Raw genomic sequence first — 24,718 nt, 5'->3', positions numbered from 1 at the left:
GGCACAAAAGCACACTCTGTTCCTCAGCTGATGCAAACAAGCTTGCACCCTCAAGCTCCCAGCCTTTCATGCCAACCTGGAGGTACATGAGTCACTTGAGACATACCCCTTAATTCTACGCCCCCTCACAACCAAGACATACACACACAGGTGCACATGGGTCCACAGATCCATGTGCATCCTGCGTATGCACCTTCTCATACAAATGCACTCTCTGCACAGACCAGCTCGGGAGATCAGACCCAGAGGCTGGTGGCCTGGTAGGGCACGCTGCGGACGGGTGCAACCACTCCATCCTTTGGCTGCTCTCCCGCGGGCGCCGAGCCTGGGCCTCCCCGCTCCGCCCCCGCGCGCGCCCCCGCCGCCTGCGCCGCAGTCCGCGTCCACCAGCCCTGGCAGCCAGTAGTTGCGGTCCCAGTTCCGCGCAGCGCTCCCGAGCTGAAAGGACTGCAGCCGGCGCCCGAGGTCAGGAGGAATAGGTGGCGCCTAGAAAGCGGGTGGCACCAGAGCTGCGGCTGCCCCGGAGGTGGAAGCTCTCGAGAGGGGCAGAGCAGCTTTCAGGGAGCAGCGGGGCGCCGGCAGGCTGGTGTGGGGGAGACCCGGCAGGAGGCATGGCCGGGCTACCAGCGAGGCGGGGCCCTGGGCGCGGGCTACTGGTGTTGTCCACGCTGGGTTTTTGCCTAATGCTGCAAGCCAGTGCCAAGAGGCCGCCTAAGACGCCCCCCTGCCCACCCAGCTGCTCCTGCACCAGGGACACCGCCTTCTGCGTGGACTCTAAGTCGGTGCCCAAGAACCTGCCTTCAGAGGTCATCTCCCTGTGAGTGTGTACCTAGCCTTGGGGGTGGGGAAAGGAAGGAAGGCACAGAAAGCTCTGGAAGAGAGAAACCCTGTTCGCCTTTTCAGAGGATCTAGACCAGGAGCACTCTCAGGCTTCCTCCTCAGCACTGGGGACTCCAGGCCCCAGTCTGCAGGGAGCGCTGCAGTCAGTACCGCAGCCATAGCTTGGGTAAACCAGAAGTCATGGCCAAGGGTGAAACATCACCATCAGCAAGGCAATGAGACCTACTGTGTGTGGGTTGGAGGGAGTGTCTACAAGAGCATGCTGGCCCCTCCCTGTGAGGTCACACCAAGGACAGAAAGCAGCAGGGCAAGAGGTGACAAGTGAGCCTGCCTCCGTGGTACCTTGGCATGGGCCAGACACCTGCCACTGGGCCGGCTGTTCTGCACACACTTGGAGCAACTGGCCCACGACTCCCGCCCCTTGCCTGTGGGACTGAAGAGGCTGTGAGGTCCCTCATCTTGCCCCATCCCTCAGCAGCACCAAGACATTGTGGGTATTGGGAGAATGGTGCTGGTGCTGGTGATGGAACCTGCTCTTGCCTGAGAAGGAAAGTGAGCTTAAGGCCCCTGGTGCTTCTGAAGGCAGCAGGAGAGGAGAATGGTGAAGACATCATTGAGTTTGGGAAGGAAAGGGGAGCTGCAGGTGGGGGCTAGCGCTGCTGAACACAGAAGCCACTGCCCTGTCCACCTCTGTCCGCAGTACAGGTCCCTCGGACACTTACACAGTCTTGGCTCATGTGTTCCCTGCAGGACGCTGGTGAACGCTGCCTTCTCGGAGATCCAGGACGGAGCCTTCTCCCACCTACCGCTGCTGCAGTTCTTGTATGGATGGCTTTGTGGAAAGGGCGGGTGGGAACATGGTAGAACCCGGCAGGCGCTGAACTTGGGTGAGAGTAGGTGGAGGGAGGGTTTGAACATGCAGATGCCCCGATAGCATACGCTGCAGAAGGTGGAGTGACGTGGGGTCAGGAGGCCGGGCAGCAGGGAAGTTGCATGCAGAAGCCAAGAGTGGGATGTAGAACATAGGCTCAACATCTCTAGAGGGTCCAGGGAGTTGGGTTGGGATGGCCTGGCTCAGTGCCAGAGACTGGACACTTCAGGGCAGGGGGTGGTCCTAAACACAGGTGACCCCAAGGGGCACGGTGGGCAGCTGTCTGTGCAGGGCTAGAGGGTTAGGGTGAGGATGAGAAGACTGGACGAGGAACTGCTGTGGAAGTGGGCCAAGAGCCAGCTTGGCAGGATAACATTGCCTCCCACCATATTCAGGAGCAAACGGGGAGCTTGTGGCTTGGAAACAAGTTCGCACCTGGCCTTGCTGTCCAGGGGTCCTGAGCTATAGAAGAAGGGTAGCTAGGTCTTGAGGAAGCTCAAGGGTGGGGCAGTAGGCATGGGCAGCAGGCACGCCCTTGCAACTTCTCATTCCAGCTTTGTCTTCCCAGGTTACTCAACTCCAACAAGTTCACGCTGATTGGAGACAATGCCTTCACAGGACTGTCGCACCTGCAGTACCTGTGTGTGGGAGGGAAGGGTCAAAGGCAGGGTGGAAGGAGGGGCCCAGCCCTTGGAGGGATGGGAGGAAAAGTGCAGGGAGAAGGCTGGGAGTAGGGTGGGAGGGAATCCCCTGACTGTAGGATGGGTGGGAGGTCATTGCTCCCATGTCCCTGTCATCCTGCCTAATACCCCATCACCACTCTGGTGGGATGTTATTGTACACTATGGAAGCCTGTCTCTGGCTCCTGTGCTGGCCACACACATAAGGAAATCACCGCTGGGGGATGGTCTGGGACTCTCGGTGGCAACTGAGGCAAGTTCTTATTTTCTCCAGCTTCATAGAGAACAACGATATCTGGGCTCTCTCCAAGTTTACCTTCAGAGGACTGAAGTCCCTGACACACCTGTGAGTACCTGACAACTGGACATACCCTCATGACTCTGGAGCCCTCGTGGCCTCTAGATTTGGTCACGGTCTTTAAATGATCCCGGATGCTTTCTTGCAGCTCTCTGGCTAACAATAACCTACAGACACTGCCCAGAGACATCTTTCGTCCCCTGGACATCCTGAGCGACTTGTAAGACCTGAATCTTGCCTCTTCCCACAATGCCACAGAGGACATAGCCCACTGATCCCTGCCTCTTCCCTCGATACCACAGAGAGCATACCCCTGGAGGGAGAACATCGAGAGTTAACTTGGGGAGATCAGAGACTAAGAGGACTTGGGTTTGAGGGCTTTGGGAAGGCCGAGAGCATTCCAAATTGGGGCTCTTTGAGGCCCACACAGCCTTTCTCACATACACGTTAGATGTGCAGAATAAACACTTGTGTTTTTTTTTTCTTTTTTGAATAGTTGATCTGAGTCAACATTAAAGAACTATAGCATATCTGCAGCCATTTGCCATTACCTATACAAAAAAATAAAATAAAATGGCGCTCCTGAATTCTGAGGAATAGGGACATGACATAGAACGGGCTAGGTTATCCATTGCAAAAAGGGCCTAAGAGCTGTGCAAGCCTGAAATCTCAGATACCCAGGAGGCTGAAGCATGGGGATCATAGACAGTAAAAAACTTGCCTCCTGATTAAGAAGTAAAGACAGGGCTGGTGATGTACAGCGCTTGCCTAGAATGTGCAAGGTCCTGGGCTCCAAGCTCCCGTGTTACAGAAATTACAATTCAAAGCTAAAAACCAAAGGCAGATAAGCAAGCAGCAGCTTAAGCAGGTGCTGTGGGGGCCTGGTCCAAACTAGCTATTGTGTGAGCCTTTCACAGCAGCTTCTGGAGGCCAGGTAGGCCAGTGGGCAGAGCAACTGAGGGTCTGCCCCTTCTGTGTCCCGCCCTTACGAACTAGGGACCTCAGGGGCAACGCACTTAACTGTGATTGCAAGGTCAAGTGGCTGGTGGAGTGGCTGGCACACACCAACACCACGGTGGCCCCCATCTACTGCGCCAGCCCGCCCCGCTTCCAGGAGCACAAGGTGCAGGACTTGCCTCTTCGGGAATTCGACTGCATCACCACTGGTAATCCTATGTACCTCCCGTCCCGCTGAAGGCTCACCCAGCTTTATACCCAGGTCCCAACTACCACCCACTGGGTTGGTGCCTTATTTCTTGAGGTTGAGTCCACCCACCTACACCTCTTGTCCCTGCAGATTTTGTCCTCTACCAGACTCTGTCCTTCCCAGCAGTGTCTGCGGAACCCTTCCTTTACTCCAGTGACCTCTATTTGGCCCTGGCCCAGCCAGGTGCCAGCGCCTGCACCATCCTCAAGTGGGACTATGTGGAACGACAGCTTCGGGACTATGATAGAATTCCAGGTACCTGCCTGTGGCCTGCCTGTGCTGGTCCTGTCCAGGGGGGAAGCTGACTGGAGGCTCTTTTGTTCAACTCCTGTCGATTCCTAAAGGAAAAAAAAAAAAAAAGGATGAAAAGTGGTTTCTGCCCATAAGGAATTCATAACAAATGAGCGCTTTGAACCAATTCTAACCCAACTCACATCAATACCCCTATTTTATAATGATAATTAAAACATTTAACTTTAAAAGTATTGGAGAAAGAAATCATCCTATCGGGATTATCCTGTCCTTTGAGGAAGGCCAGTATATAAAAATAATATCTGTAAAGTACATGCCTAATCCCAGCACTTGGAAGGCAGGCAGGCAGGTCTCTGTGAGTTTAAAGTCAGCTGCATAATAAAGAGACTCCACCTCTAAGTAAACAAACAAACAAACAAATTATTTAATTGAGTAAGTAATTAAATACTGAGGGCAAGGGGCTGAAGCTCAGCTGGTAGAATCTTTGCCTAGCACGCATGATGGTTCAAACTTATAACCCCAGCACTTCAGAGGTGAAGGCAGGAATCTGGAGAGTTAAGACCAGACTTGATGATATAGTAATAACCATCTCAAAGAAAAGAATAAAACAAAGCAAAGCTTGCCCAGGTATGGTGGCTCACACTTGTAATCCCAGCACTTGGGATGCAGAGGAAGATGATCGTTGCAAGTTCAAGACCAGCCTGGTCTACATTGTAAGGTCCAGGTCAGCCAGGACTTCCTTGTCTTAACAAACTAAACAAATTATAGACCTTGAGCCCTCGGAGGGACTGCACTAGGAGTGAGACTCCATAGCAGATCTCAATGCGGAGTTTGTTTGGAGGCTGGTCTTTTGTTTGGGCGGGGCTTACCTGACACTGCCTAACCCCGAGTGCTTCTGTCCCGGCAGCCCCTTCAGCTGTGCACTGCAAGCCAATGGTGGTGGATGGCCATCTCTATGTAGTTGTGGCCCAGCTGTTTGGTGGCTCGTATATTTACCACTGGGACCCCAACACCACACGTTTCACCAAGCTGCAGGACATCGACCCACAGCGCGTGCGCAAACCCAATGACCTGGAAGCCTTCCGCATCGACGGCGACTGGTTCTTCGCAGTGGCTGACAGCTCCAAAGCAGGTGCCACCAGCCTCTACCGTTGGCACCAGAATGGCTTCTATTCCCACCAGGCCCTGCACCCCTGGCACCGTGACACCGACCTGGAGTTTGTGGATGGTGAGGGCAAGCCACGGTTGATTGTGTCTAGTAGCTCTCAGGCACCTGTCATCTATCAATGGAGTCGTACTCAGAAACAGTTTGTGGCTCAGGGAGAGGTGACTCAGGTACCTGATGCCCAGGCTGTGAAACACTTTCGCGCTGGCCGAGACAGCTACCTGTGCCTTAGCCGCTACATTGGTGACTCCAAGATCCTGCGCTGGGAGGGTGCCCGTTTCTCTGAGGTGCAAGCCCTTCCCTCCCGAGGTTCACTGGCCCTACAGCCGTTCCTGGTGGGTGGTCACCGCTACCTGGCACTAGGCAGTGACTTCTCCTTCACCCAGATCTACCAGTGGGATGAGGGGCGACAGAAGTTTGTACGCTTCCAAGAGCTGGCTGTACAGGCCCCTCGGGCCTTCTGCTACATGCCTGCTGGAGATGCCCAGCTGCTCCTGGCCCCCAGTTTCAAGGGACAAACACTGGTGTACCGACATGTTGTGGTGGACCTTAGTGCCTAGGGCGAGGCTAAGTCCTTTGGATTCCTCAGGGTGGCACTGTAATGGGCGGGGAATCTCTGTGAGCAACTGGTGGCCCCAAGTGAAGTCACATGGGGCTAACCTGTCTAGGTAGCCACACACACACGTACGTACACACAGAAGTGGGCCTGGGTACCCTCCAGGGACTAGCCCAGAGGAGCCATTCCCACGACTGTACTCAGCACCTACTTATGCGCCAGGCACCCAGTGTCCAGGTTCTCCTCTATGTGTGCACCAACGGTCCCTCATCTGCAGTGTTCCTGTGCTCTGCTCCGCCACTAGTTTGTATAAGTGAAGCAATGGATACAGGGAGGGGTGAGCCATGGCCTTCTTCTCAGCTTAGCCTCCTGCCCTCTGACCTTTCCTCTGGATGCTGAAGGTGTTTGTGGACCTGTTTAGCGTCCGCGGTTGAAGCCTCCCTCCAGGTGTGCCCACACCCGCACGTGTGCCCGCCCACACTGTGCTCCTTCTGCATGCACCTGTGGACACTGACGGGCAAACTCAGCTGCATACTTGTGCATCCCTGGCCACACTCCTATTACCACACAGGCACACGTCTGGGAGCGTATACACGAGCAGACTGGGTGTTAAACAAACTGGCTTCCTCGTTATCACTTGGTTGCTCTTCTTGGAGGCATGGTGCCTACAGCACCCACACTTTCTCTGCTCTCCCCAGTGTCCCCCACCCAATGTGGCTAATAAGGATAATAACAGTAAGCATGGCTTTGGCCTCCTGGGGACAAAGCCACTTCATCCTGTAGCAATAATAACGAGGCAACAGCAACTGGGTTCTTTGCAGTGCGGTGTAACTTTCCTCTCATTGGGGGTTTCTCAGTCCCAGCTCAGCGGGATACGGTGGGAAAGGAAGGCTTGCTCTGGATAGCTATTGCATTTTTAAGCTCAGGCCATCTTTGGGATGTGAACCCTGAACTGTGATTGCTCTTGGGTGGACATAAAAACTAGCCAAGGCAAGAATCCTGAGAGAGCCTGTGTGGGTGTCAGGAACATGTTGGTAGCTCTGGCACCCCTCCAAGAGATAACCCCCCCCCCCCAGGCACAGCTCAGTGGAGGCTGGATGAGGGTGGCAGGAGGGACACCTGGGAACCAGGTTTCTGCTGCCCTCTGCTGTCCACTGGGAGCAGCAGCCCAGAAGCAGGAAATGGCCAGGCTGAGATTCCCTGGAGCACCTGGGGGTAATGCTATGATTCCTTTGCTTCAAATAAAGTTCCACCGACTGCTAGATTTCGAGTGTCCTCGGTGTTGTTAGGAGAAGAGACAGAGTTGTGTCACCTGACCTTACTGTACACAGAGACCACACCAGCTTCCAGGCCCTGCTTCCTCTTGGCTCCTTTCCCTTAAAACAATGGGCGCCCTCAAGGCCAACTGGCAGTAGGGTCAGGATTTCGTGGTGATGGCACCCAGGTGCTGAACTGAGTGATAAGTCTCCGCCACCTGGGTCTGACTCAGGCCAGTGCTCTTTCCTGGAGGTTACAGGCATGGGACCTGCTGAGACCTAGGTCTGTCCCTTTGTCAGGCTGTCTTTAAGTAACATGGCAAAGATATCCAGCCTTCTGCAGCCCTGGCTTTCTACCACTCCGTCCCTGAGCTCCCCACTGCGTTACCTCTACCACCACCAAAGTGCAGCACCTTGGAGTCTTAGGTAATATCTTGGTCCTTTCTTCTCCCCATTTTTTTTAAAAGATATATTTATTTTATTTCATGTATGTGTGTACACTGTTGCTCTCTTAACACACACCAGAAGAAAGAGGGTATAGGATTCTGTTACAGATGGCTGTGAGCCACCATGTGGTTGCTGGGATTTGAACTCGGGACCTCTGGAAGAGCAGTCAGTGTTCTTAACCGCTGAGCCAGCTCTCCAGCCCTCTTCTCCCCATTTTTAACCAGCCACCAATTCCCCATTCTTTATCTCTGAGAGTTTCCAAATGAGCATTCGTTCCCCGCCCCCTTGCCCCACTACAACCTTCATCCAAGCCTGTCCTCATTACTATAGTTCCCAGGTCCCTCCTGCCAGCCTACTTCTCAGACTCTTCTGACCTGCCCTCCCTGAAACATCCATTATGTTCTCTGCTACCCAGGAGCCTGCTTTGGCTCCGAGCTCTTCTGGAGACAAATCCATGACTTTGGTCCTGACATAAAGCTCCTCGGGACCAGGTGCTAACAGACATGGCAGCACTAGTCCCTTTCCTGCTGCTTCCATGCCATTCATTCCTGAGACTATAGGAAGAACCTGGGACAAGTTGGGGGGGGGAAGACCGTCGGGCAGGGCTCAGGCTGAACAGTGACCAGGGTCACTAGGGAATGCGGAGCATCTTGAGAAGAACACACCATGTTGCAAAACTGCCCTGCATGGCTGTACGACCTCTCTCCTCATTATTCCTCTCTGTCCTCCAGACTTGATAAAATGGGAACCCTTCGGCATCTTATGTGAAAAGCAACGGAGAAAGGAACAGGAATGGTGGATGTGACAACAACCCCAGGAGGGGGATGCTGGTGTGTGTGCCCCTACATATACACACACAGGCCTCTTACCTTCTCCTGTTCCTCATTTGTTCTCCAGGGCCCCTTTCATTTCTCATGGGTCATATATATGTCTATCTTAGGGTTTCTTTCTTTTTCTTTTTTCAAAAGATATTTCCATTTATTATATATAAGTACACTGTAGCTGTTCTCAGACACACCAGAAGAGGACATTAGATCTCATTGCAAATTATTGTGAGCCACCATGTGTTGCTTGGATTTGAACTCAGGAACTCTGGAAGAGCAGTCAGTGCTCTTAACCATTGAGCCATCTCTCCAGCCCTATCTTAGGGTTTCTATTGCTGTAAAGAGACACCATGACCGTGGCAAGTCTTATACAAAAATATCTAATTGGGGCTTAGTCTATTCTCCGTATGGTGGGAAGCATGGTGACACACGGAAAGACATGGCACAGATCTGCAGGCAGCAGAAAGAGAGAATGACACTGGTTCTGGCTTGGGATTTTAAAACCTCAAAGCCCACTCTCCAGTGACTCACTTTCCCCACTAAGGACACATCTACTCTAAGAAGGCCACACCTCTTAGTCCTTCTCAAGTAGTGCCATTCTTCTTGGATGGCACTAGCATTCGAATATATGAGAGGAGCCTATGGAGGCCGTTCCTATTCAAACTACCACCATTGTTTTAATTCCCATTCCAACAATGTCCGTGTGTATCATATATCATTGATCTATCACAAGGGAAGAAGACCAGGTCTGAGAACTCCAGAGCATGTGTCAACCCCACGCTCTGAACTCCAGTCTGGACCACATGAGCCTAGATGTCAGCTTGATTACTTTGCTTGATGCCAACTAATTTCTCTGAACCTCAAATCCTGCAAAGCAGATTAGCAAACCTACTTTGTAGAGCCCTGATTCAATTTCACTTACTGAGGAAAAGCAGTGAGTGACATTCATATATTTACTTTGCCTATATGTGTCTCAGTTTTCTTATCTGCAAAATGGGTCCAATAATGCCTAACCATCAGGGTCATCTATCATGGGATAGACTAGTGCATATCAGTCCCACCTTATCATCCCTCATGAGATGTAAGTGCGTTAAGCACAGATGTATGCCGGTCCCCTTGAAGACTGTGCCTGGTACATAATTATGAGCTATGCTGGTCTGCAGGACAGTATTTGAGATGGAGTCACTCCAAACATGAGAGTTCATGAGAATGAGAAAAGTACTCCTCAATGACAAATGCTCTCTGACAGCGAAGGTCCCTCTGCCACCTGCAGGCTCAGAGTTCTTGCCCCCTAATTCCCATCTGTGGCTTCAGACACCTGGCCCTCCCCACTGTCCCTGGCCACAGCTTGCAGTATAAAACAGGTCTAGGTTTCTGCTCAAATCACATTCACATGCATGGGGCAGAACAGACACCCTTGCATCCTCTCTACCCCGCCCCATGGTTGCCTTTTTTCCCTTCATGCCTTCCTTTTGAGATTGTCTCATATAGCCCAGGCTGGCCTTAAACTCACTGTGTAGCCGAGGATAACTTTGAACTTCGGACTCTTGCCTCCAAGTTTCCAAATGCTTTAGATTACAGCTGTATACTGTCACAGCACTTTTATGGGGTGCTGGGTATAGAGCTCGGGTCTTTAAGTATATCAGGCAAGCATTATACCAACAGAGCTACCTCCCCAGCTGTGCCCACTGAGGTTGCCAAGGGAGCTGGCTTCAGTCTCCCTGACACCTTGGCCTCTGTTGCCCAGCTGCAAAATAAACAATCGATCCTAACAAGCCACTCCCTTCAGTGAAGAGAGATTCTCTCCATCAGGCCTGAATGCCAAGCTTTCTGTGGCACAGCTGCCTGGTCACCTGCCTGGGGGGTTAGCCATAAGTCCATGGAGCTGCTTAGCAACTCAGGGTAACTGGATGACTGTGTCAACAGTTCAGGGCCAAAGGCTACAAGAGCCAGAGTCTACCTTCCTCTGTCCAAGCCTAGGAGAGTGACACTTGGCTGCCAGCTTCCCACTCCCCCTCGAGGAGCCCAGCTCCTAGCATCAGACCTCTGACTTCTTGTCCTTTAACTTTCCTAAGCACAGGCATCTTGGCCGGGAGTGTCTCTGTGGGTGACATGGTCCCAGCTGGGAGAGCTCAGAGTGGGCACAGACAAGCTCTTTCCAGTGAATAAAAACAGGGAAGCAGTTTTGTTAGTTTCCTTCCTTCCTTTCCTCCTCCTCCTCCTCCTCCTCCTCCTCCTCCTCCTCCTCCTCCTCCTCCTCTTCCTCCTCCTCCTCCTCCTCCTCCTCCTCCTCCTCCTCCTCCTCCTCCTCCTCCTCCTCCTCCTCTTCTTCTTCTTCTTCTTCTTCTTCTTCTTCTTCTTCTTCCTCTTCCTCTTTCTCTTCTTTTTTGGTCTCCTTCTAAGACAGGAATTTACTAGGTAGACCCCATCAAATCCTCCTGCCACAGCCTCCAAAATGCTTGGGTTACAGGTGGGTGCTTAGAACAAGGCTTCATTTGGCTTGAGGAGACGGCCTAATGGGTAAAGTGCCTGTTGCACAAACACAGGATCTGAGCTTGTGTCCCTAGCACCTGGATAAAAAGCCAGACATAGAAGCACATCCAGATAATCCCAGCTCTAGAGGAATGGAGACAGATCCTGGGGGTTTGAAGGCCAACCAATCTCCCTAAAATTTAAATAAACTCCAGGAGCAATGAGAGACCTTATCTCAAAAAAAAAAAAAAAAAAAAAAAAAAAAAAAAAAAGTCGAAAACCAGACGTGGTGGCCAACGCCTTTAATCTCTGCCTTTAGGCAGAGAAACAGGCATGTCTCTGTAAACCTACATAGTTAGGCCAACCTACATAGTTAGGCCCTGTCTTAAACAAGCAAACAACCAAAATGTAGAGAAACAATTGAGAAAGACATACTGATGTTAACTGCTGCCCTCCACAAGTCCCCTGCCTGCATGCACACATACACAGCTGTGCATGCACCACACAGAGGCTGTGATGCTGGAGTCAGGGAAGAGGTTTTAGAGTCAACCAGTGGGTGGGCACACCAAGGGACTTGAATTCACATGGGCTTCCCAAAGATGGGCTCTCTCTTCCTTCCTTTACAGTGCTCTACACTTCCTGAGGTGGCCCTGTCAGTTACGTCCTTCTGCCAAGGAGATACGCAATACTTTTCGTCTGTGTGATGTTTTTGATGTAGTCCTGGATGTCCTAGAACTCAATATGTAGACTCAATATGTAGACTAGGTTGGCTTCAAACTCACAGAGATCTGCCAGCATGTGCCATCTTAGTGCTGGGGTTAAAGAGGTATGCTGTTATACCTGCCTAAAGAATCCGATCTGAGATGCCAGAGAGATGGCTCAGCAGTTAAGAGCACTGGCTGTCCTTCCAGTGTCCAGAGAAGCTAACAGCCCCTGTATCTCCAGTTCCAGGGTTGATCTGGCATCCTCTACTGGCTTCTGAAAGCACATGTATGCAAACATACATGCAGACAAAACACTTATACACACAAATACACACACACACACACACCATATATATACACACACACATATACCATATATATGCACATGCCCACCATATATGTACATACACAGATACCATATATATGCACGCACACACAACATATATATACATACACACGGCATATATTTGTATTATGTATGTATGTATACACATACATACACACACACACACACACACACGGGGTACAATGCTTTCCTAGCATGCATGAAGCTGAAGCTCTGGGTTTGAACTCTAGCATTGCATGAGCCAAACATGGTGACATGTGCCTGTGATGCCCACATTTAGGAAGAAGAAGCTGGAAGATCAAGGCCATATCTAGACTACATAGAATCTTACCTATTCTAAAAAAAGAAAGAAAGAAAGAAAGAAAGAAAGAAAGAAAGAAAGAAAGAGAAAGAGAAAAAGAAAAAAAGAAGATAGCTCTTAAAATGAATGGTATGTCTGGGACATTTTTAATGGGATCCTCAAGGCCTTGGGTGTTTCTTGTTTCTCCAAGAACATATGGGGGGAGGGGCATTAGGAGCAAGGAAGCAGTAAGGCATGGGGGAGTTTCTCCTGTAGGCAGGTTTCATTACTGGCTCCCACATCCAGCAATACCAATAAAATTGATGATAATAATTAAGACGGTATAATCACCGTGTGTTTGTTTATTCCCAAGAAGCCTGCTTTCCCTGGCTCCCATCATTACCAATTCCATCCTCATAGATAGTGGGCGTTAACTGTGCTCTAATAAAAGGCAGTAACTGCCCGTTTCCACCTCCAGAGCCCTGGGGTAGCTTGGCTTACATCCTTACCTCAAGGTGTGTGTGTGTGTGTGTGTGTGTGTGTGTGTGTGTGTGTGTTTGTGTGTGTGTGTGTGTTGAGGTAGGATACTGATCTCCCTATTTTCATTTGGAGCAGCTGAGGCAGAGGGCAGATTTCACAAAGAAAAAAAAAACAGTCTTTCTCCCTTGTGGTTTCCTCCCTTTTTGCAGGGGTATTCACCTTACTAGAGTTAACATCTTCCGGTCGGTCCATGACCCCTACCACTTGTAGCTGCTGCTGCTGACTCCTAAGAGAACTGCCACACATTGAGCCACTGCTCAGTAACACTGGGCTATTTACTTCAAAAGCACATTTCTTTTCTTTTTTTTAAAGATTTCTTTATTTCATATAATTACACTGCAGCTGTCTTCAGACACACCAGAAGAGAACATCAGATCCCATTACAGATGGTTGTGAGCCACCATATGTTTGCTGGGATTTGAACTCAGACCCTCTGGAAGAGCAGTCAGTGCTCTTAGCCGCTGAGCCATCTCTCCAGCCCAGCACATTTCTTTTTAAAGGATGTATTTACTTTTATTTCATGTGCATTGGTGTTTTGCCTTCATTTATGTCTGAAAGTGTCAGATACCCTGAAATCAGAGCTACAGACAGCTGTGAGCTGCCGTGTGAATACTAGGAATTGAACCCTGATCAGTCAGCACTCTTAACAGCTGAGTCATCTCCCTAGACCCAAGCACATTTCTTATTCTTTTTGTTTGTATTTTAAGATCTTTGCAAAGATTAAGACCGTGGGTAAACTGGAGAAGCTTCTTCTGTAGCACGTAGTTGACCCACTGACAACATAAAGAGACCGAGTGACTTCAGAGCAGTCAGAATGACACCGCATGTCTTCAAGGGTCTCTGTAAAAGTGGGGACAGACAGATAGTAAGAAACAGGTGCGGATGCCTCCACAGAAAGTGTTTTGCAGACCCAGTGGGTGGATGCACACATGAATTCAGAGACTGACAGCACACAGCCCGTACAAGCTCAAGCCAGACAAAAGTCTCAGCACAGAGGAGGGGGAAGTCTCATCCCTAGCCACGAAGCCATTAGAAACTGATATCTGCTGGGAGAGGGAAAATTAGTCTTCCCCAGTGGAGTCACACCGGGTGTATCAACTGCACTTCAGGTTAGGCCTCAGGCTTCAGGGTAGTTGGCCAACAGAAATCAGACTCCGTGGTTCTGGTTTTGTTTGTTTGTTTGTTTTTTGTTTTCTTTGTTTTTTTTTTTTTTTTGTTTTTTGTTTTGGTGTGTGTGTGTGTGTGTGTGTGTGTGTGTGTGCGCGTGCGCGCGCACTCGAGTTTTTCTTTTATTGAAAATCGATTTTGGGGGGTGGTGGTGGTAGTGGTGTGCACCTTTAGCGTGGCCCACCTTACAAGAAGAACCTTTAATAACTCCATCGTTTCACACAACAACAACTAGTATTGGTTTTAGGATTTTTCTGGGATATTTGTGTCCCTGGGGTGAGCCCGGATCCTCACTCAGTCTTCAAGACATTGGGATCAGACTGTCTAGATGTATGGCTCGTGGAAGGATGCTTTAGAAACAAGTGGAGCCCCGAGGTCAGGAGGGTGATTCTCCATTCCCACTGTTCCCTCCTTTCTATACTGGTCAGCTAGACTACCGACCGGGAAGGTGGGATCGATCCGAACCTGCTTCCTCTCAGCCAAGCACTCTGTTCATTATCTATCCCATTTTACAGAGATGGAAAAATGATAAAAAGGCATGGGAGGGCTGGAGAAATGGCTCAGCGGTTAGGAGCACTGACTGCTCTTCCAGAGGTCCTGAGTTCAATTCCCAGCAACTACATAGTGACTCACAACCATCTGTAATGGGATCTAACGCCCTCTTCTGGTATGTCTGAAGACAGCGACAGTGTACTCACGTTCATGAAATAAAAAATAAATCTTAAAAAAAAAAAAAAGGTGTCGGAAGGACACTCCTGAGACTTTTATTTCCTCTCCTTTCCTTTTGCTTGTTTTCGACAGTGTATTGATATACCTGTAACCCAGCCTGGACCGGTAATTCTCCTGTCTCAATCTCAGAGAGTCATGCAAGCGTCACCACACCTAGCTCGGAGTCTGGGTTGTTTTTATTCCTCTCTCTTTCCACCTGCTAACCTTTGAGATCTGGAAGACTATTTGACCGGCGGCCCCACCTCCGAAGTGCGCGTATCATCGCCGCTTTAAGAGTCGGGCCTTTTTTGTCTTCCTGACCTCGTCCCGCCCCTCTGAAGGCTCCACTGCGCCTGCGCCTGGAGCTTGAGCTCCGGGGTTGGGCAGGACCTGGTTCCGTGCAACTTTCAAGTGAGTTACAAACTCCGCCCCGGAGACCGGTGCTGGTGGTCGGGTGCTCCGGGACCCCGGCGGTCCGTGAGAACGGAGATCCGACCCTGCCACCCGGACGAAGCCCTCGACGGGCAGACGAACGGTTCTCCGCGGCAGGGATTGTGGGACTGAGCCTCCAGGATTCGGCGGGGCGGAGGATCGCGCCCGCCCGCCTCGATCCTAAGGCGGCTTCCTCTGCGAGGCCCTTGGTCCACTGGTTCCGGGTTCTCCGGTTCCCGGCACTGCATGGTCGGAGTCAGGGTTGGTGATCTCCGTCTACACCGAGGGACACTCGGCAGCACCACTCGGCCCCTTGTCCCAGCTCCTGAGTGAGCGTCCCTGCGGTTGTCTCTTGAGATCATCCCCTAGACTGTCAGGATGGTGTCCTGGATGATCTGTCGCCTTGTGGTGTGAGTATGGCCACTTATCCCCAGATGCCAACCTGCCTTTGGGTGAAAACTGGGGACCTTTGATAAAGAAGGGAATTTTCTGAACTCCATGACCCCGTTCCCCAGTACACACTTAACGGTCCTGGAGATCTAAATAAAGTGGGTCTGGTCACTGCATACCTTGTTTCCACGCTGCAGGCTTTTGGCCTGACAGAGACCCTTCCTAAATGCACACACACTGAAGACAGGTGCTGGTAGGACTCAGGGCCTCTACCACCCACAGTCTTGTGAGAAGGTGATTAGGTGCTGCTGTGGGAGGAGAATCCAGGTGCTTCCTTCCCGTCCGGGCAGCCACATGACCCACCGCGGTAGTTTCACACTCCGCATGTCTGCACCTCACTTTTGGATATTCCAACACCTGGCTCAGATGTCCCTCACTGCGTGCTGGTGGCCCTGGGCCTGATTATGTGCAGTGGGAAGGGACAGCCTGGTGTTCTCACCCACCCACCTTGTGTATTCTCAGTCTGTTCTGTACCCGTGGGCCACCAGCGCAGGCCTGGGCAGGCTTGGGATGTTTGTAAACAGCTGGGTGGGGAGGCAGCCTCCAGGGCACTGACTCAGGCACCCAGGGTTGTGCAAGCCAAGCGGGAAAAACAGGGCAGGCACTGCCATCTCGCACCCAGGTCAGGGGGAGCAGCCACCTGGCAGGGAGAGGGCGGGGCACGGCGCCCCTCATGCCTCCTTTGGCTACTGTTCCAGGCTCTTATTTGGCATGCTGTATCCTGCATATGCTTCCTACAAGGCTGTGAAGAGCAAGAACATTCGAGAATATGTGAGTGCAAAGAGTGGGGTGGGTGACTGCCTTTCGGAACGGTCAGGGAGGGGGGGTAGGACTTGGTGATGCCGGAGCTCCTGAGCTAGCCTGTCAGGCTTCAGGGGCTCAGTGGTAGAACAGACTGAGTGGTCAAGTGGAAGGAAGGCCAGCCATTCACTTGGTCACGGAGGGTCTTGTGAGCAAAGCATCCTGGGGTGGGCGCTGGAACGAAAGGCAGTTTCTCAGGGGCTCCAGTCTAAGCAGATGTGGGAGAATGTACCCAACAATGCAGTGGGACCGGCTTTGAGGAATCCGTGGGTTGGGCCAGCTGGGGGCGGGCATTGGCACCTCAGGCTCCCAAGCTGAGCTCTGTGCACTCTGACCCACAGGTCCGGTGGATGATGTACTGGATCGTCTTCGCAATCTTCATGGCAGCAGAAACCTTCACGGACATCTTCATTTCCTGGTATGGCACAGGGATTGGCAGGCCACAGGTTGGGAAGTCCCACCCACCACCTGGCATCTGGCTCACACAAACTCCTCCCCCTTGCTTCCCACAGGTTCCCATTTTATTATGAGATCAAGATGGCCTTCGTGCTGTGGCTGCTCTCACCTTACACCAAGGGGGCCAGCCTGCTTTACCGAAAGTTTGTCCACCCGTCCCTATCCCGCCATGAGAAGGTACCCATTGGGAAGATAGAGCAGAAACAGAGGAGGGTGTGTCAGAGTAGTGTGTCAGAGAGAAAGTCCTGTATCTCAGGTTCAGGGAGTCAGAGGTACCCGGGTCTTATTTCCTGTCCCTCTGTAGTTTTGCTGCAGGACTATGTTAGGGGTTGGCTCACCCCGTTCACCTGAATAATCCATATGGATGGCCTTTATTTGACAATCCAGCAGGAAGTTGATGTGGGCATGGAAAAATGGAGGGACACCCACTAAATGGGTGTGTAGTTGGGGAACCCTGCTCTTAATTGTTGTTCTGAGCCTATACCTGTGGCTTTTTTAAATTTTATTTATTGTATATGAGTACACTGTAGCTATCTTCAGACATACCAGAAGAAGGCATCAGATCCCATTATAGATGGTTGCAAGCTACCATGTGGTTGCTGGAATTTGAACTCAGGACCTTGGGAAGAATAACCAGTGCTTTTAACCACTGAGCCATCTCTCCAGCCCAACCAGTGGCTTCTTAGAGTCTGCAGAGACTTAGCTCTTTTGCTGATCTAAGCTCTCTGCCCTGGGTCTGCAGGAGATCGACGCGTGCATTGTGCAGGCGAAGGAACGCAGCTACGAGACCATGCTCAGTTTCGGGAAGCGGAGCCTCAACATCGCTGCCTCAGCTGCTGTGCAAGCTGCTACCAAGGTGCTCTGGGCCCCCAGTGCTCACAGCATCAACCCCACTCCCAGTATCTTTGAGCCAGATCAGTTCTGAATGTTGTGCCCCGGTGATTAAGTGAAGGGCAGCTTCCCTGTTAAGCCCTTCCCCTTGCAGCCCTTCTCTGCAGTTAACAGAACCTCCCATCCCTCACCTCCTAGAGTCAAGGTGCTCTAGCTGGAAGGCTTCGGAGCTTCTCTATGCAAGACCTGCGCTCTATCCCTGATGCCCCCGCCCCCACATACCAAGATCCCCTCTACCTGGAAGACCAGATACCCAGACGAAGACCCCCTATTGGTAAGTGGAAAAGGGACAGAAAGCTGACCTAGGAAGGTGAGCCTCTCTGAGGACTAAAGGCTTGTGACCCCAGGCTTGTATAAATGTTCAGCTTTGCCCTTGCTGGCCTCTTTCACAGGGTACCGGCCAGGCGGCCTGCCGGACAGTGACACAGAGGATGAGTGTTGGTCAGACAATGAGATAGCCCCCCAGCCACCTGTTAGGCCCCGAGAGAAGCCTCTGAGCCGCAGCCAGAGCCTTCGGGTGGTCAAGAGGAAGCCACTGGTTCGAGAGGTGAATATGTTGGAAGGATGGTGTGAGGGAGGGAGGTAGAGCTGCCATGCCCACCTCATTCATGGTATGTTGGCTTTCTCTCCCCAAGGGCACCTCACGCTCCCTGAAGGTCCGAACCCGGAAAAAGACCATGCCCTCAGACATGGACAGCTAGAGGCTGCAGATTCAGGCCACCTTACCTCTGAAGCCAGCAGGGGGCCTTTCGCTGCTACACCAATTACCTGGCTTCTGCCTAAGGCTTGTGCCTAAGGGGCACATAGTGTGTTACCCTGCACAGGGATACACTCACAAAATACCAAAGCAGGCCAGGCCCCGGGGCCTATTTATTGCCTTCCTCCACCTTTGACTTTCCCAGGTATGGGACCAGAGCCCCACCAGTCCCTACAGACAAAACCAAAAGTCCAACCAGCTGTGTTCATTCCTTCTTGTCCTTCAAAATACTTGACAGCCTTTTCCAAGGCCTGGTGTGTGTGTGTGTGTGTCCTAGCTGAGTGTTCCGTGTGATGAGTGAGGTCAGGCTTGTGAATATTTTTATAAATAAATACCAAACAGTGTTTGGCCTCTCCTGATTTGTCTCCTCACATCTCATATTGTAACTAACAACTCACTGCAGGCTCTGGCAAAGTGTGGGAAGACTGTCGGAAGATCTCTGTTGCCCCATCCCACAAGTGTTCTTATGGTTGTTCCTAGGGACCCCTGTGGAGTCGGGATGGAGCCCAGGATATTGGCACAAGCCCTTGATTCCAACATGGTTGAGGGGGAGAGGGCAGGAAAATCTTTGTGAGTTCAAGTCCAGCATGGTCTAGTTCCAGTTCAGCCAGGACTAGAGAGACACTGTCAAAATAACAAGAGTCAGACTTGTCTTGAAGACTCAGAATCAGGAGTCAATACTGGCCCTTCCAGGAAGAGGCAAATGAATGGAGAGCGCATAGAAACTGCACAGAGCAAATCTGGGGGGAGGCAGGCTAGGTCTTCCTCCTCTGTAGACATTCAGGTATGATCAGGGTGAATTTGCACTCTAAGCCACAAGAGGGCAGCAGCTGCCTAGGACCAGACTGCCCCCACCTTCCAGGTCAAGGTGGGCGGGGCTCGGAGACTAGCCAAAGCCTCACCCTGCTGGAGCCCGGCTGCTGATGGGGCAGACCAGAGGACCGATGCCCAACCCAGCAGAGCCAATGATAGGCTTTCTGTGATGCTTGCAGCTGATCTGTGGCCTTCTCCATTCTTAGAGACCCAGACGCTTGCCCTGGATTGACTTTAATCCATCTCCTTTGATCCCTGGGTCATCTGCCCCTGAAGTAGGGAATCACATGATACGCAGGGTCCTCCCTCCTTCCACCCCATCTGTCCTTCCCACTTGGGAGTAAAGAATGCTGGTTGGAGGAAAAATATGAGCGGCTAAATTGGAGTGGCCTGTGAGGATTAACTCTTGGTGTAGGGATTATCTGGGTTTTATTGGAGGGAAGGCACTTAATCTGTGTGGCTGATTTGGCCTTGCATGGATTGGGATTCAGTGGCTTTTCCCTATGGCGGTCCCTCTCTGTGTGATGCTGGTTTTTACCATCACTCAGAAGATGTGTTGCTAGATACTGTAGGGGTGAGGAGGCAAGGAAGTCACTACTATTATTATGACCCTCATTTCCCAAATAGGCACACAAAGGACCAATGATGTGCCCAAGGTGGCCTAGCTAGTAAGTGGCAGGATTTGGGCTTTGGACCAGGCAGTCTGGCTCCAGAATTGATGTCCTTAATCACTATTCAGTAAATGGGCTGTTCCTTGCCTTGGGTGTTGGGGGCAGGGAGAAGGAGCTTGGCATGTGTGGGGATATTTGTTGCATGGCTTGACCTTGTGCTGGGCATTTCACGGGGACAGTTTCTTTGAGTCCTCCCAGAGGGGCCTGTTGTCCATCTTATAGGTAAAAGGCTTTCTCCTCTATAAAGGTGCTGCCTGAGAGGTGGGTGAAGTCACTTGGTCCTCCTGGTGGGACTGCTGAAGTCACTGTCCCCAGGCTCTGCAGAGGAATTTTTCTCCTACCCCAACTCATACACCTGTCTCAGAGCCTCCTGCCTTACCTTGCAGAGACCTCGGTTCTCATCTTGACTGTGTCAGATCTGGTTTTGTTTCTCCTCTGTGGTGCCTTTAGCCTTATATTACTGTGGTATCCCAGCCCCAGGCTATGTGGCTGAACCAAGGTGCGGTATTTTTAGAACTGTGTGATTTGTTGGTGAAATCCTGCTTAGTGTCTAACCTCTATGCTGAAACATCACCCCTTCCTCCAGGAAGCCTTTCTCTAACTCCCCAACACAGGATTAGAAGCCATGGAGTCACCCTGTCACCACAATCATATCTCCAAGTGTGGCTCCCAGCCCCGGCCCACGGCCCGACATCTCCTCCAAGGCTGAAGGAGGATTTCGACTAAGCCAATAGATGCATCAAACACCTTAAACCTCTTCAGGGTGGGAGCGAACTTTTGCTTTGGTGTCTGTGTCCTGTGTCACCTCGATTCCACCACACAGCTTTCCAAACACCAGAGTCTCTAAGGCTTGGTGAATGGCTGGCTAAAATCGTACAGTTACATTACATCCTGAGGCTACAGAGAAAGAAATGAGTGGAGGGTTCAGGCAGTAAGCATTTCTGGATAAGTGTAGATGTGAGTTGAGACTTGGGACTCTGGGAAGCACCTGGACATCCCTCAGAGCAGCTCTGCTCTTCTGGGAACTGCCCAGGCACACCTCCACCCAGCACTATACTCCCTTGGAGAAGGTCCCTGGCTTACCACTGATGCTCTGGCCTGGCCTCATAAAGGACCACCGATTTTCTACTTGACACCAGTGTGTCTAGTATCCCGGGTAGGATCAAGGTTGGAAAGGACCTGGTACCAGAGACCAGTCCCTAGCACATCCAGTCTGTGGCTTCTGTTCCCACCCCCACTCCTCAGCTTTTCCCACCCTTCCTGGCCTGTTACCATGACAGCTGGGACTTCCTTCTCACAGTCCTTTCTCTGCCTCTCACCATCCTTTTAGCCCTCTGCCTCTGACTCCATCACTGTTCCTCTGACCTGTGGCTCTTCATTGGCCTGGTCACTTTCCCCTTCTCTGGATTCTGTCACCGCACACAGGATCCTGTGGCTTTATTTTTAGCGGCTACTCTCAGAAGTATCCTAAGCCTCTGGGTCCCAAAAACACAGCCCTAGCCTAGGCTGAGCTGGGGGTCCTGACAGGCACTGGAGGGGTTTCAGAGGTAACTGTTCAAGTCCTTGTCTCCATTTCTCACTCAGCATCTTCCATCGGTGGCCACTAACAAGCGACCTTCACTGCTGGTGCCTAGGGTTGGAGGATCCTGGGGGTAGAGCTGGCATTGCTGCCCACACAGGTCCCAAGCTCAGCCTGGAACACAACGGAGGCTAGATGGCGGTGGGGGAGGGCTAGAGAGAAGAAGGGCTTCAGAAGAGGAATTAGGTCAAGGATGTGGGTGGGTGGGCGAGAGGAAAGGATAGCATCTGCCCCAAGCTTCCTCCTGGCTCCAGCAGCATCTCCACACTTCCTTTCCCTGTCCCCTCCCCCTGGTCCTGGGAGATTTCTCCCGGTATCCCCTCTTCCTCATGCCCCCCAGCCCAAGCATGGCCACAGGGGTGGGGTGGGGGGAGCCCAGCCTCAGCTGTCTGAAGGATGGAGGGGCTGGGGAAGCAGGGCTAGGTGCCCAGACGGCCGCGTGTGTGGGAGGGGATGTCCTCAGATGCCCTCCACCCGGCAGTCCCCGCTCTGACGTGGGTGCCCCCCCTCTCCCAGCCCGGATTAGTGGCAGCTTGGCCTGACTCTCCGGGGCTCCTTCCCCCGCCCTGCCTGCTGCCCACCCCTGGGCAGGGGGCTACTCTGCCTGAGGGGCACTGTGCTTGCCCAGGTAAGGGGCTCTGGGGTGGAGAAAGGGCAGCCGGCTAAGAGTGAGGCTGTGCCTGTCAGCACGAGTGTGTGTCAGCATGTGTGTCAGTGTGTGAGGGGTCGGTGTGGGCTAGGGCTGGGTCCATGTGAGTCTGAGGTGCTGGTCAGTTTACCAGGTCCATGGTCTGGTCTTGTGACCACACACTCTGGGTGGTTTTTCCCCCTCCCCCCGTGTTTGTGTCTTTTGTGTATGTCAGCTCTGCTCCATCCTTAGGCACGGCAACAGCCAGCTACTCTGGCCTGTGGTATAGGCTCGAAGGCAAGGATAGGGAATGTGGTAGAGTGGGGGTGGTACTCCTCCTCACCTTCATCTCCACTAACCCCTAAGCATTCCAGAAGACTGTCCTGAGAGCTCTGGTCTGGTCCAGGCAATATAATCTGACAGGCAGATATGGCGGCTGGAGGTGTGGGGGTGGGCATCTGTTCAGCTCCCCTGAGACAGTCCCTATCACCTTAGGGGAAGACAGCCACAAGCCCCTAGGACTCTGAACAGCCCGTTTCTACTTTGGCCATTTCCAGGCCTCAAGCCATAGGACTCTCCCACAAGCCTCTGCGAAGGTAGGCCAGGGAACTTAGACTGGAACCACAGGCACATGCCACCCCACCACCTTGCCTTGCAGGCAGGCTGGGAACCAGAGACCAGGCTAGACCCCTGCTGCTCCAGTCCCCATGAGACCCTCCTCATTCATCTCCCATAGCACACTAGGGTCAGGCCACCCCCAAGGGAATAGATTTTTAAAAGGAGTATGAAAAACTCAGCCATGTAAATAACTCCTGCCAGCCTGCCCACCACAGACTTGCTTTCTGTGAAGGAGAGGAACTAGGAGGATCTGAATCAACAAGGCCCAAGTTGGAGCATGCCGCCAGTGTGGACCTCCTCCCCCAAGAGTACCTATACTGTTCTCAACACTTGGTGAAAGGCTCTTTGCCTTCACTCCTGCCCCTTAGGTGAAAGACCTTGGGGGTCTTCATAATACCCCTCTTTAGAGATGGTGGAGTGACTTGGGACCAGGTTGTGGCCACCAGAATCCATTCCTTCCATGGCGATGGGGGAGTAAGCAGTGTGTGTTGCTTCTGTTTCAGACTGGGCTCAGGAGGCAGGGGAGTAGAGGGGCAGAAGGTGGGTGCCTTTAGGGAAGGGAAGCACCCGTTGGGCGTGTGGGTTTCTGTGTGTGTCTGAATCTGTCTGTGTGTGTCTGAATCTGTCTGTTTGTGTGTGTGCTCTGGAACCACCCCCGCAGAAGAGCAGGGATGCTTCCTCGGGTGGAGGGTGCCCTGTTTGCCCATTTCCTCTCCTACTCAATGTTCCCTCCCAGGAACCACTCCCATGGGCTCCTCTCCAGACTGGGCCTGGGAGCACCAAGAACATTGAGGATGGGGCAGCCCAGCAGGCAACCCCAATTGGAGCTTGTGATGGTTGTGTGCGTCTGGTCCCCTCGCCTCTCTGGATGCTTGGTAGAAATCAAGGCACTTAGACCAGGGAACAAACCAGATGTCAGGTCAGGCCCTCCCAGATTCCAAAGCATAGTGCATTTGTAGCTTTGTGCGCAGAAAGGGATGCTGGGAAGGGTCTTGGGCAGGACACCATGAAGAGTGGCTTAGCCAGGTGATGATGAAGAATGAGGTAGGGAAGATACTAGCCATTGGGGTGTGTCCAGAGCTGAAAAAGACAGGGAGAGTGGTCCAGCAGGCACGGGCCTGCTGGCGTGGGTCGCAGCACCCATCACTGACCCGTGAGAACCCGACTGCCCCTGCCAGCTCCGGCACTGACCCCTCCCTGCCGCCCCGCCCTAGCACCCCGGGGGGCACCCCGCCTCATCCTGGCCTGGTCCGGCCCCTCCCGCCCTTTGCTCCAGTTCCCGGGCTTGGCACCTATAGTGGGGGTGCTGCCCGCCTGCCAGGCTCCGGGCCGGGCCCACGGGAGGGTGGGGCGGCTGGGAAGCTGGCACACTGCCCCAGGGGAGCCTCTCTCGGCAGGCGCCCGGGTGCCGCGGGGGGGAGGGGGGAACAAAGGGCTCATTCTCCCCGTGCGCAGCCGGTGGCATCGCCGGGGCGTTGGCGGAAGCCCCCGGGGCTCAGAAGGGGGCAGGCCCAGGCGGGGCCGCCGAATCACGGGCTCCTGTTTCCCGCAGGGTGCTGGAGGAGGAAACCGGCGGAGCAGCTTCCCCACTCTCAGTTGCGCGTCTGGCGATGGCGATCAGAGGTCCTGCTGCGCTCTCCGCTGCGCTCTCCCTCCATTAGCCGCGCAACGCGGTACTGCGCCCTCGCTGGTGCCTCGCTCCTGACTCACAGGATCGGCCCCCCACTTCCAGGCACGACCCCCTTCCCCGGCCTCTCGGCCTTTCCCCCCACTCAGCCATCTCCGACCCGGGGCGCGCGTTCCCCCCGGCCCGGCTCCTTCTCTCCCTCCGGGGACACCCGTTCCCTAGCCCCGACTCGACCCTCCCCAAAGCGCAGCACGGAGTCTCGGCGTCCCATGGCGCAACCCACAGCCTTGGCCCAGAAGCTGGTGCGGCCCATCCGCGCCGTGTGCCGCATCCTGCAAATCCCGGAGTCCGACCCCTCCAACCTGCGGCCCTAGAGCGCCCC

General features: G+C 52.8%; 3 protein-coding genes across 3 annotated transcripts; all 3 read left to right on the top strand.

Moving 5' to 3' along the window:
• Positions 1-611: 611 nt before the first annotated feature.
• On the top strand, positions 612-5,873 carry LGI3 (leucine rich repeat LGI family member 3; the record flags this gene model as incomplete). Its single annotated transcript, XM_080926448.1, has 8 exons — positions 612-817; positions 1,591-1,662; positions 2,280-2,351; positions 2,666-2,737; positions 2,838-2,909; positions 3,686-3,855; positions 3,987-4,151; positions 5,056-5,873. The coding sequence occupies 8 exons, from the start codon at positions 612-614 to the stop codon at positions 5,871-5,873; spliced, it is 1,647 nt and encodes a 548-aa protein (XP_080782574.1).
• Positions 5,874-15,039: 9,166 nt separating this feature from the next.
• Positions 15,040-18,672, top strand: REEP4 (receptor accessory protein 4). The gene is made up of 8 exons (XM_080926031.1): positions 15,040-15,455; positions 16,194-16,266; positions 16,638-16,714; positions 16,809-16,929; positions 17,495-17,608; positions 17,782-17,917; positions 18,036-18,190; positions 18,279-18,672. Exons 1-8 carry the CDS (start codon positions 15,424-15,426, stop codon positions 18,342-18,344), a joined length of 774 nt encoding a protein of 257 aa, XP_080782157.1. The 5' UTR covers positions 15,040-15,423; the 3' UTR covers positions 18,345-18,672.
• A 3,314-nt stretch (positions 18,673-21,986) lies between these two features.
• HRURF (HR upstream open reading frame) lies at positions 21,987-24,716 on the top strand. The gene is made up of 2 exons (XM_080926813.1): positions 21,987-22,091; positions 24,262-24,716. Exon 2 carries the CDS (start codon positions 24,606-24,608, stop codon positions 24,708-24,710), a length of 105 nt encoding a protein of 34 aa, XP_080782939.1. The 5' UTR covers positions 21,987-22,091; positions 24,262-24,605; the 3' UTR covers positions 24,711-24,716.
• Positions 24,717-24,718: the final 2 nt, after the last annotated feature.

Source organism: Micromys minutus (genome assembly GCF_963924665.1).
Source record: "Micromys minutus genome assembly, chromosome: 12".
NCBI classification, from domain to species: Eukaryota; Metazoa; Chordata; class Mammalia; order Rodentia; family Muridae; genus Micromys; species Micromys minutus.
The sequence above is the reverse complement of the archived record's forward strand: the minus strand, read 5'-3'. Positions and strand labels throughout refer to the sequence as shown.